General features: G+C 34.8%; 1 protein-coding gene across 1 annotated transcript in view; it reads right to left on the bottom strand.

Annotated features, from left to right (window-relative positions):
• MYO1D (myosin ID) overlaps positions 1-18920 on the bottom strand; it is a 127951-nt gene that overhangs the window by 46198 nt on the left and 62833 nt on the right. The window contains exons 17-21 of the mRNA XM_032237709.1: positions 15243-15466; positions 14820-14964; positions 13875-13979; positions 6529-6642; positions 2990-3144 (exon numbers count right to left, since the gene is read on the bottom strand). Of these exons, the coding sequence (XP_032093600.1) occupies positions 2990-3144; positions 6529-6642; positions 13875-13979; positions 14820-14964; positions 15243-15466 (743 nt within the window). The remainder of the gene's footprint in view (positions 1-2989; positions 3145-6528; positions 6643-13874; positions 13980-14819; positions 14965-15242; positions 15467-18920) is intronic.

The raw sequence follows: 18920 nt of genomic DNA, 5'->3' as shown, positions 1-18920 counted from the left end.
GACTTCAAGAAAATTATGCTGAAACTTTTTGTAACTGATTGAAAAGAGTTATATTACAAAGAGTACTACCATATGGAGTTGTACTGAAGTGTTATACTGTATTATTCACATGCAAAGACAGAGGTTATGAAGAAGTACTGAGAACTGGATGGATATAAATTGGTTAGGTTGTCTTCTTCTTTTATTTTTTCTTGAGTTTGATTTCTTTGGTTTACTATTTTTACTCATTTTCTGTACTTTATATATGCTTATCCTGAGACTAGTGGTATGTGTGTCTGTACGCATGAATACTTTTTTTAAAAAAATCATGCAGTACTGTACCTTCTGGCACACAGAGAAAAACTTACAAATTCAGTAATCAGCATGTAATCAATAATTCCTATTAGCAATCAACTAGGCAATAGGGCTAGGAGGAACCATCTCAGATTGGAATTTGTTTTGTTTTATTTATTTGTGTACCATCTTTATTATTTTTTTTACAAATAATTCAATATCTTATATTGAGATGATGTGGGGAGAAAGCAGGAAAGCATACTATAGTACTACAGGTAATTCTTCAGTTACAACCACAATTGAACCCAAAATATATGTTGTTAAGTGAAACATTTGTTAAATAAGTTTTTCCCCATTTTATGAACTTTCTTGCCACAGTTGTTAAGTGAATCACTGCAGTTAAACTAGTAACATGGTTGTTAAGTGAATCTGGCTTCCCCCATTGACTTTGCTTGACAGAAGCAAAAACAGAAGGTCACAAAAACATATCGCATGACTGCAAGACATTGCAACTGTCATAAATATGAATCAGTTGCCAAGCCAGCAAATTTTGATTAAAATTTGATCCAATTTTTCACACTTATGACTGTTGCAGCATAGGGATGCTGCGACGGTCGTAAGTGTGAAAAATGGTCATAAGTCACTTTTCTCTATTAAGGTAACTTTGAACAATCACTAAAAGAACTGTTGCAAGTAGAGGACTACCTGTATTTTATTCATCTTCTCTCTATACATAAATCTTCAGGAAATGTTGGGAATGTTTAAGAGTGAAACAATATAACAAAAGTGAATACAAGCAGGCCTCCTTTTTAAGGATACAATTTTACAATCAGGCAATTTTAATGGAACCTGCTTATTATGGTTGCAAGTCATGATGGTGTTTAAGTAAGGCATCCAACTGACCACCTTACAACAACGGTCATCTCTGCTATCCCAAAAGTGGATGTTAAGTGTTAATTCATTGCAGCTGCTCCAAAAATGGCACTCATTTTCAAGACAGAGCCACAGAGTCTAAGGATATTGAGGGATATAGAAGAATATAGAGCACCCTATTCTTCCACAATGCGAATTCTGGACATCTACAGAAAGTGAGTGATTGGTTCTGGAGGTCTGGAGGAGTGTGGGATCTGATGGGGTAGGATGGGGTGGTGGTGTTAGGCTGGGGGGGGGGTGGGCTGCTGCAGCATCCCTGTGATAGATTGTAAGAAGCAAATCTGTCTGGATTTTGTTTTTATGTGACCACAGGAGTGGTGCAACTGCTGTAACTTTGAAACTGAGTCATAAGTAGCTTTTCAGAGGTAATTTGGAATGGCCACTAGGCAATAAGTCAAGGACTACATGTATGTCTGCATGTGTGTATATGAAAATGAATGGTGGAGGTTAGGGTTAAGAAAGGAATTGGAGTACAAGATTCAGAAACTTACCTTAATTTTCCCATTTATAATCTGTCTTTTAGTAATTAATTCCTGTCTATTCACCCTACTTTTACTTTTCTTTCCTAATTTCTAAATAACTATCACAGGAAAAAGTGAATGCATTGTCTCTAGAAATAAAATTTATTTTCAATTATTAATTTTATTGAACTTAACAATGCATAAGTCAGACAAGAAAAAAAATCTAGTGCTCGATTCCATCTTATTGCCCTATTAACAGTCAATCCTATTCTTTACCATTTTTTACCACATGACCTTTACCACTATACCAAAACTATAAGATTTACAATCAGAATGCCAAAACATGCTTTTTTAAAGGTATGAAGATGGTAGATATCAGTAATCTATGGTGTCATAATTTAAATCTGTACTTCCAACAGACTTAAGAAAAAAAACTAAAGTGTAAAAGAAATAGGTCCCTGCTGCAGTATCGGCTTTTGTTAAGATGAAGAGAGAAAGGAACTGTGAAGCAGAAGCTGAAAACTTTCCAAATATACATACCTGGTGGGTGTGAGCAGGAAATGTAAGTTCTAACTAAAAAAATCTATCGAGAATACAGTACAGCACAGCAGAACACATTGCTTCTCACAAAAGAAATTGTATTGATGCAGGATAGTTATTAGCACAGGTTACTTTTGCATTGTTTTACAAAAATGCATGCCACCTAAATCCAATTTTTGTCAATGGGGTCAAAATGAAATAAACAAGAAGGTATCAAACATTGCCAAACCAAACCAAACCAAACTACAGCAGAATCAGTCATAATTTTTTCAAATTAGAAAAAGAAAGAAGACAGGAAATTCCAAGAATCAAATTGTAGCTAGAGGACAGAAAAAAAACCCTACAGGAACTCCTCAATTTATGACAAGAATTAAGGCTAGAATTTTCATTGTAAGTTGTTGTGGTCATAAATTAAGTCAGACCAATTTTACAACCATTTCTACAATGATCATTAAGTGAACACTGAAGTTGTAAGTGCAAACCATTCTTCAAAATGGCATTCTTTTTTGGCCATAAACTGACAAAAAAGACAGCAAATCCTCATCACATGACTGTAGAACACCACAACTGGTCATAAATGCAAGCTGATTTCAAAGTGCCCGAATTGCAATAATATGATCATGAGGATGATGAAAGAATCATAAGTGCAAGGAATGGATTTATTTCGGCACCATCATAACAGTTGCTAAATGAATGGTTATCAATCTAGGACTATCTATACCATCAATTGGCTTGCTACTTTCATATTCGTTTCAGATTCAGAGGTATGCATTCATATTTACCTTTTGAAGTGATTTGCCACGACTCCAACCAGCTCCCCAATTCTGTTCTCATTAAGTGAATGCATACTGACAAGGCAGACAATTAGATCTTTGTTGTCTTTTGTATGGAAAACCACGAGCTGATCCTTTCCATTAGAGATACTCAGTCCTGTTAGCTGCAGGAAACAAAAACGTTAAAGCTAGCAACATTTTATGCTGTAGTACATGCTTTATAGATTAAAGGCAAAGGTTTTTAGAGTATTTGTTGCCTCTCAAGGTAATCTATTATACAAAGGTTCTCTTAGGCCAGATTCCCACATGTAATTAACCATGGAAAAATTGTTTCTCAACAATATCAATTTTCCCATGTCACTTTGTCATTGCCCTTACCATCTTGTCCCCAGTCCATAAATAAGAAGATATTGAGTGATAATTAGCTCTATTTCCTGGGTGTCAAACTTGCCATGTCAAGTTGCCGTCATGTGGCATTTCGTGATTTTTTCCCCCCTTCACGGAGCTGGAGTGGGTGTGGACTGCATATGATGTATCCGACCCGTGGGCCGCCAGTATGATACCCCTGCTCAATTGCTATTCAACATTCTCCAAAAGCCTCAATGTTAAAAAATAACAAAAGTATACATATACAAGAATGTTCCACTATATTTAGATTATCCCGACCATTAATTTCTTAAGGAATCTAAAGAGATCTCAGATTTCATGATTAGATTCTATTGAAGCATAAAAAGAAAATGCCAGTTTAGTCATGTTCTGTGGAACCGAAAGCAGGTGTTAAAAGAGAACCAAAAATAGCAATACTTATAGGTAGAAATGACAACTATGTAAATCCAGTTTAAAGCCTATTTATTCAAGCAAGTACACTACATTATTAGCATCTCACTTATAAGGTTCACTAATATTTCATATTCAGTTAAAGGGATCCTCAATTTTTACTGCATCGTCTCACAATGAGATGAAATTGAGGAGGAAAATGAAAGTGCTGTTGGAGAATTCTGGCTTAACATTACATGTAAATGCAGTCTCGGTCTGTAATTGGTTTGGTAATTTTTGAAACAGAAAAGTAATTAATGTAACCTAAGCCTAGGAATGCTATCGATTTAAATTTATTCTAATAGTTGGGAGTTGGCTGAATAATGGTAATTTGCTCTAACAGGACACACTGAAGCAACTGGACAATTGCTTTGTAATATACTTTACAATGCATTAATCCACATTCTAAATATATCAAGTTGACTGCAGCAATTAATCCTGGCTCATTTTAATAAAAAATGTGTGTAGCAACAGTAATACTAAGTAGAACTTATCCTTTTAGTAAAAACAGTATATTATACATTAACAAACGAAATTTTTTAAATACAGCACACCCTTACTAATTGTAAAGCGAACATATTTTTTCCATATTTCAAAGTTTCTTCCATCTTGGAATGTTTATCTTACAACAAGCATATAATCATTGTTCTCATTCAAAAATAACTGTTTCTACTTCTAGAAGTCAAAGACATCCCAATAAATATTTCTACTTGGTGATATTCCTTTTTTATAAGGTTAGAACTGACAGGTATAGCTTCCTAAGCTAGAAAACAAGCTGCAGGAAAATCAGACATCAGCTGATGCCTGCTATGGCAACAGGTTCCATGGGGATATTTCAATGTTGACAAGAAAGCTTTAAAAGCCATGATAGTGAACATGGATTGATAGACAAGTGAAGCTCAACAAGGCTGGTTTCAGTACAGGCACTGTATATTATTTAAAATTAAAAATGAGATGTATACGAGAAATAAATAAACATCAATAATTAAATATTAACCTCTTCACAAAATTTCCAAGGAAACTAATTCCCAGGCTTCTCTGGAAAAATAAAAGCTACAAACAATATATTAACCATTTATACTATGAAATAGGGTGGATAAAAATAAATGTAACTGGCTTGATGTTTTTCAACTAAATAGCAATTTAAAACCTTGAAGTTGGTGGTTTATCTTTTTTAAGTATTTCAATATAATAATAAGAAAAAAACCATTGTATTGGGAAAAATCACCCACATAGAGCCTGCATGTTGAGAGTAAATGTTGCTAATTGTGCCCCGTTGATGCTAAGGAACTAGACTAGCTATACCACAGAGTACATAGCAACCATTATTGAAAACATTCCCATAACCAACTGAGGAGGAAGAAGAGGGATTTTATTTGAATATGCTGAACATTTCATTTGTTCCTCTCAGTTGCTTTTTATTCAAGTTGTACCTGTTATTATATGCATTCTTATAATTAGCAAAATGGATCCCAGCAATCGCTAAATTATGTGTTTACTGGAGATTTTAAGCTTTAAATGAAGCTAAATATTTTAAATGCCTTCATTTCTTCCATAAGAATTCTTGTTCTCATTAAATTTAAATTCCAAATTTCCTTGGGGGAAATCAAGCTTATTGTTAGATAAGAAGGACCAGTACATAAACTAAACTAATTATAAATTAGTTAGAAGTAAGCTTGATGGAGCATCAACTCCACACATCTGCCTTAAAGGAATGAACATATGCTAAAAGAAAAAAAAGTCTGACTAATTTTAAAAAGCCAATATGTAAGATGATTTCATTAAACTTTTCATTGTAAGAATGTTAATGTAGCATACAGAAAGCTGTTTCTCTCTTGGTCCTCTCTAAGCCAAAATTAATTGCTAGGAAAGAGAAAAACTTTAGGAAGTTTCTCACAGCAACTAAAGTAATTTGTTTATCTGTATTTTCAAGAGAAATCTTATAAACACTGAGATTTTGGCCCTATCATGAGGTATACATTTTAAGAATTGAAAATGGACCATCCTACTTATCTTAAAAATAAATATTTTTATTCTCTCTCTCTTCCCTCCCTCTATCTTACGGCTACTTAGCGTTTTCACTCTTAACAGTGTCAAAAAACCAAGCTATTTTAATATGATTATGGCACATTTTAATTGCTATTCAAGACAAGTCATTCCCAAAACAGGTAAAACTTCAACAATAAATTATAATTGGAGAAATGTATTTCCCACCCTAGGGCACCCACTCAATTCCTGAAAGAATTATTTGTGAGATAAAGGAACAGAGTTTGCAGATGATATCACTGTTTTTGCTTTAAAATAAATTCTGACCTTTTAACTTGGAATAAGCCATCCTGCACTAAGCAACTGTGTGAATATACAGCAGGAAAACTGAGCAATATAGCAATACAGACTAAATGATTGCTATGACAATAGGAAATGCAAGGAAGGTCAGTAGGTACGTGTATGATTACACTGAAAAGTATGGAGATCATAATGCATGAATAGGTACAATAGCTAAAAGCAAAATTTGGATAAGGGTTTCAAAATCTACTTCTCTGGTTGGGATTGTCAACGTTATTTTAAGATGACCACATTCTGTTAAACCATACTGAAATCTTAAACCACTGGAAATTATATATAACAAGAAAATAGTACAACAAATGGAAACTTCCTTGTTGTATAACCACATTTTTTTAGCAAGTTACAATGCATAAAAATATCCCGGAAGCTAACAGAATAACACTTACATTATACAGTGGGATAGTTTTCATCACTTTGTATTGCTTTATAGGGTCCATCTTATAAAGGTGTCTGTCAGTTATAAAAATTGCTCGATCTTCTACCTTATTGAAGCGGTTCACCTGAAAATAATCAAAATTCATACTAGCATTACAATTATTGTCTTAAAAACAATATATTATACACAAACTGAAAGAATTATTATTGTATAAACCAGAATCTTGGTCTGCATTATATAGATCTCATTTGAAAAAAAGATTGCTCACTGGAATTGTTGACGTTGAAATTTTAATATTTCAACATCAACAACATGCATTAGAGTTCTGAGAACTTTTTTTGGGGGATAAGCTGTTTGAAGTTCAGGTTGCTACAAAGGAAATCTGACAAATCTTTCTTAAAATTTATTCATTTTATTTTACAGAATTGAATTTGGCTTTTTTGATCTGACAATTTTTTTTAAATTTTGGCCATGCAGCTGTATTTTTCTTCTATGTCTCAGTCTAGGGAACGCTAAAAGACTAACTAAAAACAATGATTTTTTAAAATAATCTGGCTATCAATTAGATGAGCAAAGGAAATATTTTTTCCACTGAGTAATCACTCTGTGCTGTTATCATGAAATGATGGTTGTTTGGCAGAGAGAATGTCAGATATGGGAAAGAGAAAGGACAGAACATTTTAGTCTTTTTTCCTGAAACTTTCTCTAATTTCAATAAACTGACCTGCCTTGCTAGCAAAACATCATATTTAAATTATACCCCATTTCATTATTAGAAATTTCCATGAGTTAATATGAGATAAAGGAGCAAACTCATAATTTGGCTTAAAAAACTAAAAGAATGAAACCTACACTATGGCCCTCATACAGAATTCACGTTCAGGAAATAACTCCAACTTTTGTTTCTGGTATTTTAGAAACAGGATATAATGAGGACTCCATGTTGAGAATTGCAATTAAGTGGGAAATAGAGCAGCCAGATTGCTTTCTAATACCCGCTCTATTGATATACACCAGCTTTTCATGAACTGCTCTAACTGCTAATTATTTTTGTGACACATTTCAAGATGTTCAGATCCTATTTATAAAGTCTCAAGTAGATTGGAAGCAGGAATACCTGACATACTGCCCACAAAGAGCCTTCTGTATGCTCCACAATCAAGGCAGACTAATTTGGTAAAGAGGCAGGACGTTTCTTAGAGATAGGACCCTATCAAGCTTTGCTTCCTATAGGGCTCTTGCTGGAGCTCCATTCAATTTCAAAAACACCAGAAGTATTTTTAACCAGTGTATCTGAGATAATCAGCCTTCAAATCAAGCAAGATTGGTTCCTAGTACACAGCACGTGAGGTCTTTTCAAATGTGTACTGCAGTTTTCTATCGCTCCACCATCACAATTTTGAAATTTTGCTAGGTCTTAAATTTGACCAGCTGCATGTACTATCTCTGCTGGACATCACAAGAATACTCCCTCAAAGATAGTTCTCAACTTATGACTATTCATTTAATGACTGAAGTTATGACGATATGAAAAAAGTGAGTTGCAATCAGTCCTCAGATTAAGACTCCTACAGCATCCCCAAGGTTATATGATCAAAATCCAGGTCCTTGGCAACCAGCATGTATTTACAATAGTTGCAGTACCCCAGAATCATGTGATCACCATTTGTAACTTCCCCAGGGGGCTTTTGGCCAAGTCAAAAGCTTTTGAAATCAGGTTCACCAAATGACCACATGGTTTGCCTTAAATATTGCTGCGATTTGCTTAATAATTACAGCAAAAACTGGATAGTTATGATGGCTGATAGAATTTTCCATGTTGCGCAAAAGCAGGTTTTTGTCAGGTTGGATGGTGCTCTTCCCTTGTGGGGGTCTTTCATAATGAGCACTATCTTTCCTTGTGTTGGCCAGTTTGACTGAAAGCCTGCTGCTGGTTTGCCTGTTCTGCTAGGGGTCAGTTTCTTTAGCCAGCATGCATGGATCATGTTGAGGCCAGCTGCTGTCCAGCTCTTCATGTTCTTGATCCACTATTGGATGTCTGATACTGTTATGGTGACTGGTTCCTGTTGTGGGGAAATTGCTGTGGTCTGCTGCTACTTTGAAGTTAAAGAAGATATTTTCTCTTCCAATTACAATTTCCAAGGTTTATCCTCATCTAACATTAAAGATAAGTTATTCAAATCTCTGTGGTTCTGTTTTTCTTGATTTTGCCCATTCCTCCTCCACTGTTGCCTTTCATTCTCATTATTGCTATATGCTACTTACTTTGAGAATTACTGTTTTTCAGTCACTTAGTCACTTCGAACTTTTTGTGATTCAAAGAACATAAATTTGCTGGAATTATCTTTTAGTAACTGTTTCTTTGAGTTCTTGTAAGTCAATGCTTAGGTCATCAATGATTGTATCTGACTACTTTATCTTTTACCAGACTTTTTTTTCTGTTAGACTCTTTTCCACTTGACTTCCAAACTTTTTCCAAAAACCATAGTCCTCTCCAATAACCGCTGCCTCTGCACTGCTTGTCCAAAACATCTACCTTTACTTCATTGTAATTGCTCCTAGTGAACAGTTCATTTTTATTTTATAAAATGTTTTAATATATTTTATTAATTAAAGAACAAGCATGCATATTAAAAGATCTTAAAAAAAAGGGCAAAATTGCAACAGTGATTTTCGTATGTATTGTGCTAAACAAAAAGAGACTGTTGACCTATTATGCATTTTAAAAATAATTACTTTTTCCCAAATTGAATTAAAGATAAATTTTCTATTACAACCATTTGCCATATCAGAGATCTTATAATGGAGCCTCTGGATTTTTCCAATATTGTGCCATAGCCTGTTTTGCCACAACTATCATGAATCATATTTTTTACTTTTTGATGCATCTCATTAAATAAGACAGGAGAGAGAGAGAGAGAGAGAGAGAGAGAGAGGGAGGGAGGGAGGGAGGGAGGGAGAGAGAGGGAGAGAGAATTTGCACACAAACATATACTTTTTGCATCTCTTTTGCACAGTTCGTCTATATATTCATACAATTAAATTTTCTCCGATAGGCCTTTGCATTCTTGGCATCTTCTTTTTATGCCCTTTGCACAAAATGTTCTCTTGATTTCTCTTACTTTTCTAAAGATATTGCATGTCCTTCCCATTAAACAATGCAATTTCTTTGCGTTGCTTATAAATGCACTTCCTTGTCACTGCTTGCTATCTTTTTTTGGTATGGACAATCCTTCTATTTAGAAAATGGCAACCCAAGAACTATTTCTGACTGGAATTCTAAAGATTGGCTGGGGTGCAAAGGCAGAAGAAAAATTCAATTTATTTTCTTAAACAGTAGATCTCCCCTGAAGTAACTTGAAATTCATTCTTGAAAATGCTTGTGAAGATGAAAAAGAGGACCTTTCAGTTGCAAGAAAAAGAACCTTGACAAGAAACAAAAGAGCAAGTGTAGTATTTTGCTTTTAACCATTAGGTCTCCTCTATATCTAATTAATGCTTTGCTTTGCTTCTGTTACCTTCTTCAACCACTTTAGTTAATAAAGACAAAATATAAAGAGGCAGTTAAAAAACTATGAATGTGCCAGTTGAATGTCATTAAGATGTACATTTTCTGGCCAAATTTATTGAACAAAACATTGTGCCCTTCAAACATGATTAAAATCAAGGCAAGACTGTCTAACTGTACGAGTAGATAAATTTGAAATGGTCAGTTAATTGTCACCAGTCTATATTGTATCAGGAATAACTGGAATTACTAGGAATATAACTTTTGCATATTGCATTAATTAACTGAACATAATTCCCTTTTTCAAATAACTCATATCAAGAATTTCAAAATTTAATGTGGTAACATGAAAAATTAGTTACCAGTTAGCTGGATCTAGGAATTCTTACTTTGTGCAAAATCATGTTAAGTACCGTATTTTTCTATGTATATGATACTTTTTCTTAAAAATATTTACCTAAAAATGGAGGAATGTCTTATACACAGGGGGCCGAGAGGAGAACCACGGCTGCAAAACTGCTGATACTTTATCTCTGCAACTAGCCTACAAGCGAAACTTCCTATTGCAGAGACAAGCTAACAGGTTTCTTCCAATCATGAGCCTTATGTAACTGACATCAGCTGATGCTGTGGAAAGCGTGAAGCCAGTGCCCAGATGCAACAAGAGTGGTAATGTTGGAGCATTCTGAGCCCATAAAAAATGTCAGAAAACAAAAATAAATAAATAAATAAATACTGGTACTGGTAAATGAATACCTTACTCTGCAAAATAAATGTTTTCTATTTAATGTTTAATATATTGATTTCTGAATTTTGGGTAAGAAAAGGGGGGCATCCTATACACAGGGGGGTCTTTAAAGGCGGAAAATATGGTAATTTTGGTATTGTTTTTATTTTGCTCTGGATTGTTATAACTTGAACTATATCAAGTTATTGATCACATTTAATGACCAATGCTCATACAGGCTTCCAAGAAAACAAGGACTTCATAATTTCTTGTAATACCAGCATCCCGATTTGCCTACAAGGAGCTGTCCTTTGTACTGAAGGAAAGAAGAACGTTTACATTCAATTGACATATTGCATCTTTATTTGAGGTTTTGAACATAGCAGTAGTTCTTTCCCAATATATTTGACAAAAGGGGAACCTGAAGAATCCAAGACTATTAAATGCTATGTGTTCATTTCAGTGCAAAATCTTGCCTTATTTCGCATAGACATGAAGACATGAAGGAAGTTCTTCAAGATTCAACCAGCTATCCTGGAACAAAGCTGAAAAATATACAGTATATACAGTAATAAGGCTTGATACAGATACTACCGTATTTTTCGGAGTATAAGATGTACCTTTTTTCCTCAAAAAAACAGGTTGAAAATCTGGGTGCATCTTAGACATTGAATACAGCATTTTTTGCTTCATAAAGCCCCGCCCCCTTCACCAAAATGGCTGTGCGTACTCTTATGGAAGCTTTCAGAGAGCTCCTGGGCGCTGGGAAGGGCACAAATGAGCAAAGAAAGGCCGTTCCCCCCCAACAGCACTCTAAAAGCCTCCATAAGGCTATGCATGCAATTCTTTTTGACAAAAAACGGGTACATTTTCATGAAAAACTGGCCTTTTTTGCTAATTTTTGCCCCCCTCCAGGAGCACTCTGCAAGCCCCCCCCCCGGCTATTCATGCCTTTTTTGGAAAAAAATGGGCCGTATTTGGCAGGTTTGTAGAGTGCAAAAACTTTTTCCCCTTTTGGAAAGCTCTTTAACTGATTGATAAGAATTACATTGATCAAATGCTGTGCCAGCAGAAACAAAGTCTTACGTACTGCAGATTGTCAGTGATTTCCTTCTCCAGCACATGGATAAATACACCTGGAAACATCTACCTACCTACCTAGTCTCTCTCTCTCCATTCCTACCTATTGTATTTCTCTCTCTCTCTCTCACTCTCTCTCCCTCCCTCTAACTATCTACCTACCTATTCTCTCTACCTCCCTACTGTATTTCTTTCTCTGCCTCTGTCTCTCTCTCCCTTTATCTACCTACCTACCTATCTACCTACTCTCTCTCTCTCCTTACCTACCTACTGTATTTCTCTCTCTTTCCCTCCCTCTCTTGGTGCGTCTTATACTCCAGTACGTCTTATACGCCAAAAATACTGTAATTTTATCTGTAGTTGCCTGATTTATTGCCATTACAATCATGCGAATGACGACATGCCTTTTGCTTGGTAATATAATATGCTCATGCAGAGGGAGCATGTTGAATATGACTTCAAAAGATAAAGAGTATTAATACTGATCATTGTTTTGCAGGACTTTGTGGAAAGGTTCAGTAGTAGTAAGGGGAGAACAGAAATAGATTCTAAACATCATTTGAGAAATTATAAAATGTTAGAGGACAAATAAAGCTACACAAGTAGATTACTGGTGGAATTACTTCAAAATGGTCTCAGTACATTAATGGCCCAATGTTTTAATAAAATGAAGAGTCCTACAGCTGTCTTATTCAAAGAATCCTTTTAGCTTAGTACACTGTACTCTTATTTAAGTCTTTCTGGAGGTTTTTAGTAAAAGAGTAAACAAATTATATTATCTGAGAGCTTTTAAATTGAGATATTGTTTAGGCTTGCCAGAAATCATGATATATTAGTACCAGAGCAGTCACTACATCAACAGGCAGCACAGATTCTTGGCAATTCTGCCTCAGAGCCATAATTTCTCCTCATTGCTTCACTACCCAGGTGCACCAAAATAGCCAGGCTTCCATATTAGGCTTTCTATTTCACCATTCCACTACCTTGGCAACTAATTCTTTTCTAGTCTTCTAATAATTGCTACTAGCATATTCTATGTTCAGAGCAAAGTAGCTGCAAATATCACTGCTGTTATACAAGTGCTTTGTACATCAATGTGTTCCAAATGATACACCAGAAATTTATCCAAAACTAATACATAAGGTGCAGAAAAGCTTGTGACAAATACACAAGGATATCCTAGAAACTGCATACTAGCAATAACACATTGCCGAGGTGGCGCAGTAGTTAAATGCAGCACTGCAGGCTACTTCAGCTGACTGCAGTTCTGCAGTTCAGCTGTTCAAATCTTACCGGTTCAGGGTTGACTCAGCCTTCCATCCTTCCGAGGTGGGTAAAATGAGGACCCGGATTGTTGTTGGGGGCAATATGCTGACTCTGTAAACCGCTTAGAGAGGGCTGAAAGCCCTATGAAGCAGTATATAAGTCTAACTGCTACTGCTATTGCTACATTGAGTATCCATTATGAATTTAGGGCCTCTGCACCTATATTTTGCACATTATATTGCAACAAACATTAACTTATTTCTGATACTGACAGCAAGCAAAAATAAATAGGAAAGATAAATATCTGAGAAAGCTAAAGTCATAGAAAGGATTTTATGACAGCAAAAAATAATAGAGACCGGCTTTGGAATTCATAAAAAGAACAAAAGGAGGCTGTTTTCATCAAACAAGTTACATGACAGAATACATTCTGAGACCCAGCACTCTTGAAGACATGAATTGAACAAAGCAAACAGTAGGATTGATGGAAATCATGGTTATGCAGAGAATAAAGAGAATTTAGAGGGAGTTAAGTGCACTATAGAGCAGACCACTTTCAACTCTGAAGATGCCAGCCATGTTGGCTAGTGAAATGTCCAAATAATTAAACCATGGCCTAATTACCCAGAAGGTTATCACTATTGAATTAACTTACTATTGTGCTAACAAATACCTGTTGTTTCTGTCAACCATAAAAACTTTATTTTCCCCTGAAGCCTACTTTTTGTCCAAAATACTGTTTGAGAGGATTTTTTCCCAATCTTCTCTAGCTTACCTTACGAACTTGAGAAGAGAAAAGAATTCTCATGAACTTGTCCTTGCGTTGCAACTCAGAAGTAACAGAGGTGAATGAACTAGTAGCCTGAGAATTACCAGGATTCTTAAAGAAACAAGAAATGTGTCTATTATTAAAACAAGTCCAGAGCATCTTTACCATTCCAAATCAAAGTCTCAAATATATATTCATAATAAAACTCTAGCTATTATCCTCCATTAGCTTAAGCTTAAAAAATCAGGAATAAAAATCAGGAGACAGCACATAGATGTCCAAAAGTCAAACTCTCTACAACAAGCACAGCATCCTATAGGGTTCAATCACTACTGTGCCCCAAAGCCAAGAAAATAATCAAATGTTCAGTGACTTTCTGAACATTATCAGGGTGGCCATATCGGGGGCTGCTGTTCTAGACAGCAGGTACCACAATTTTTGTTGTTGCTGTTATTCCAATCATTCTTATTTCCCCTACAACCGTTTGATTAAAAAAATTAAGGAGACACAGGGGCATACTGAAAAATTCCAACAGAGGCTTCCATCTTGATATACGTGTTTTTTGATTGGCTAAACCTACTTCTGACATTCATATTGCAAATGTCTATAATATGATTTTAAATTTCCAAACATAATCACTGGCCCAGAACTGTTGGAGACAATTCCAGAAATGTTCAAGTACAGTTGGAATATGAAGGTCAAATTTGAATTTTCAGAAGTTCAGTTTAGATTATATGCAATCTATTACACCCAATTAGCTTGCTTACTGAACAATATTGCCACTATTTTGTCTGGAAGAAATTTCAGTTTGTCGACATATATTAAATATAGTAAATTATTAATTTATCTAGACAAGAACTGACACATCACTATTCATCTCTTACTATGTTTTCATTTTTTATAGTATTGCAAAAATAATGACTGAATTTTGACAAGTTCTACTACACTTACCAATGCAAGATAGTTGCCCTGCCAGACCCTTCGCAATCCAATATCCCCTCGATGGCCCTTAAGCAACTCCAATGCTGCCACTTTTGCCTTGATTTGTGGCAAATCTTTGGGTGGGATATTTTTGATTAGTTCATGTGCTCTCCATCTGAGGGGGAAAAAAAAGAAATCATACAGGACTTTGAAATAAAGAAAGGATTGTGAAACAAAAGTTCCAAATTATCCATTAATTTTTTAATCATTCAGAAAATTTGTTTAACTGATATAATTAGAAATGTACAATGGTACTTTTTCTGTGGTTGACATCCTGAAGTAGCATCTGTACTATTCAATCTACCAAGATAACTCCACAGAGAGACACTGAAGATCATGTGTGGCACTGACAAAGCTCCATAATTCAAGACAGGGATTGCTTCCATTTCTTACCTGTAGTAGATTGCATGTAGAGCTTCTTCAAACCGTCGCAAAACTTTTGGAGGATTAGGCCACTTCACGTGCTTCCCATAATCTTTCATAGACTTCACATTTTGAAATCGCCGGGCAACTTCACAGATGTAAGACTTTACTTTGTATCGACGGTAACATTTTAAAATCTTGAGGGCAGCTCGGGTCCTCTTATATTGGAGTCGAGCTAATGTACCTCTCCAAACCTACAGAAGTAGCCATTCAGAAAACATTACCTTGTAGCATAGTTAAGCAAACCATAACTTACTTTTATAAGCAACCCACTTCCATTAAAAATATACAATTGTTAATTGGAGTATCAGTTAAAACTACCATAAAACACTTTTATATAGTGAGTTTCATGGGGCTTAATTTTCCTAAGATAGAAATAGGATTGACTTCCAATTACAAGAATAATAATTATTATATAAAAATTAATTTAATTTCTTCTCTTGTGCTGTAAAAAAGGTAGCATTCTTAAATAGGATAATTTTCTCTACAACAAGAGAAAAACAAATCACTTAAGTGAAATATTTTAATAGCAAACCAAGAGAACAAATTTGCAAATTGTCTGAGAACCTGTGTGGTTAATGTAGTTAAAGCTAAGGAGCAGATACATATTGATTTGTTGTATTTCAAGAAAAGTAGAAGTCCATTTGATCCTTTTACAAATTTTCCTTAAACGACATTTTCTCAGAAAACTATATGTAAAAGCCCTTCTGAATAAATTGCATGCCAGGATGATATATATAGCATCTGTATTCTGATATAAATTTTACAGTTTGAATGTTTGCAGCCAATATTCAGAAATGCCAATTTGTTACATTTCCAGCAATTATTATTAAGCAAATTAAATTAAAACTTGCACGATTAGCTATTTAAATGACCACTTTCTTAACCTAAAGGATGGTATCAGATCTTCAAAGTAGATGTTATGATTTCTTCAAAAAGCATATTTTATAATATTATTAGTGTGCATTGACTTTAATGAGCTCTCTTTTAGCAGATCTTTGATACAATGGACCACATTGACATCTAGACATCTCTCAATATAATGGACATATTTATTGCATCCAATATAATCCATTTACAATGGTTGCAATATCCTGCACTCATGTGATTGCCATTTGCAACCTTCCAAACTGGCTTCTGACAAGAAAAATTAATGGGGAAGTCAAAGGGAAGTTGCAAGTCATGCTCATGTGACATGCAAGTCATGATCACATGATACACTTAATAAGCACTGGAATTGCCAAGGTGTTTATTGCCTTGACGGTATTTCCTCCACTGAGTATTTCTTTCTAGCCTTCTTTTTGACTTATTTCTAACCACCTTTTTGACTTCAATACGCTTGATGTTATCAGCTTGAAGGATGTCTAGGTATTTGTAGCAATTGTCTTCATCCAGACATTGAAGTTATTTTTGTTGAGTATTTTGATACCTTCAGTTTACTATTTTCCTCATTGTCCAGTCCAAATTCCACTGCAATATTTGGCTGTAAATGTTCATTTTATAGCTTGTTTGCATCTAATCTTAACATGCTGATCTTATTTTCCAGCCTGATTTTCCACTGTGATGATGCACTGTTCTATAACTGAAGCCATTCTGCTGCTGTTGTTGTTATGGGTGAAGTTTTAAAAATATAAGTAAAGTCTCATATGATATTCTGGATATAGACCTGATAGTTCATTTTTCTTTTTTCTGTTTTGCTGAAAGGTATTTATTTCATAAGAAGACAAACTTATCAGTAGGATTTCTGCAAATAGTGTTCCCTTCATTCTCTACAAACATGAATTCCAAACTCCCAGGAGGCTCATACTGAAGTTCAGTTAGAAGGTAATGTTCTCTAAGAAGCAATCACAATGGCTACATTCTATTCAAAATGCCTAATGCTTCCTTGGGATAATATTTGTTTCTTCTTCAGCTCAGCTTAAAAGGAGCCTTTGTTCCTCCTACTGGTATGCAAATAACTCCTATTCCCCTCACAAATGCTGAAGAACTTTGATTCTGTTTCTGAGCTGGCATTTTACTGATCCCTAGAGATGCATAAATTCTCCACTTACACTAGGATTAATTAATTACCCAGTGTAATTAGAAACATTAGAAACATAACTATCAATATTTTATATACAGTAGATGATGTCAAAAACAGTCTTTCTTGTATATATGGCTCTATAAATGTAGGTTACATCAAGTTAGGAGAAGATGTAAAATGCGGCCTAGGAAGTAATGAGAGACAATATTTATAGTAACTGAAAACCAAATAAACAACCTTCCTCAAGAGAAAGAGGGATAGAAAAAGGAAAGAGAAAGCTTGTTTGTAATATATACCAATGAAACACACCCCTATCATAAGGTTCAAAGAACTATGAGTTCTATCCAACTTGAATGGGACATATGTAGGAATTGTTGGTATAATAAAAATGAGAATTCTGTATATGAAACAGTTTTAATGAAGAGGGAAGCTGCACCAAAATAAATAAATTTATGAGATGTGCACTTATGGATTTTCAGAAGAAGGTTCTGTAAACTTAAAGAACAGCTCAATTTTATTTACACAATGTAAGGCATATGCAAAGAGTAACATAAAAGTGTACAAGAATAGAGCCCCTCTTTGCTTATCTTGCTTTAATTATTATAAGCTCTACTTATCTCTCCAAATGTCTTTTCCTTTTTTACTTAGTTGTACTGTTATCACTTTGTATTGTTTCATCTCCCTTTGCTCTTTCTTTTTTCTTTCTATCCTTTACTAGTATGAACATCCCTTATCTTACATCTTGTTTTTCTCTTTTTTTAGCTGATTCTTTTTTTTTGGGGGGGGGGAGGGTGTTTGTATAGTGTGTCTATGTGTGGGAATGTGTTTGTAAGACAAGATAATTGATGGGGATCAATCAATATTATAAAAACAGTCTACCTTAGTTTACAAGCAATGAATTTTAATCAGTAATTTTTAATTCAATTATTTTTATATAATTTGACTACAAACAAAGACACACAAACACACATACATGCATGAGAACAAAGCTAAGTTTTGATTTGGAATGTATTAAGTATATGAAATTATTATAAATTATGTTATTTGTGTGAAATAATTATACTCAAGTTTAATTTGTCTTGCTACCTTCAATATTTTGGTGTGCAGTTTCCATCCACCATACTATTCTAAGGATGGGGCAAATATGGGCACCTATACAGTCATAATGATAATGGAGAGAGCAAATAATTCACTATATTGTCATACTCTTATGGAAATTTAACTACTGCTAAAACTTTACATTTTTAAAATTCCCCCTCACTGATACATGCATAAAATATGTTTATCACCCAAGTACTCTGGTTAGTGCCAGTACTATTACTGTAGAGTGCCAATATACTTCCCCATTTTTCAGAAGTCTGGTTTCCTTCTTTTTTGTAACTCATCTGTTCACTGGTATATCATTAAGTTCTAATTCTTTATTTGTGTGTGTGTGTGCGTGTGTGTGACAGAGAGAGGGAGGGAGGGAGGGAGGGAGAGAGAGAGAGAGAGACAGAGAGAGAGACACAGAGAGAGAGAGAGAGACAGAGAGAGAGAGACAGAGAGAGAGAGAGAGAGAGAGAGAATGTACAACTGCAGGGTAGAGAACAATTGCCTTTGCTCCTGTTTCCTTATATTGTCTCTGG

The sequence above is a fragment of the Thamnophis elegans genome, chromosome Z (genome assembly GCF_009769535.1).
Source record: "Thamnophis elegans isolate rThaEle1 chromosome Z, rThaEle1.pri, whole genome shotgun sequence".
Classification (NCBI taxonomy): domain Eukaryota; kingdom Metazoa; phylum Chordata; class Lepidosauria; order Squamata; family Colubridae; genus Thamnophis; species Thamnophis elegans.
Note: the sequence above shows the minus strand (reverse complement) of the source record. Positions and strands in the feature narration are given on the sequence as shown.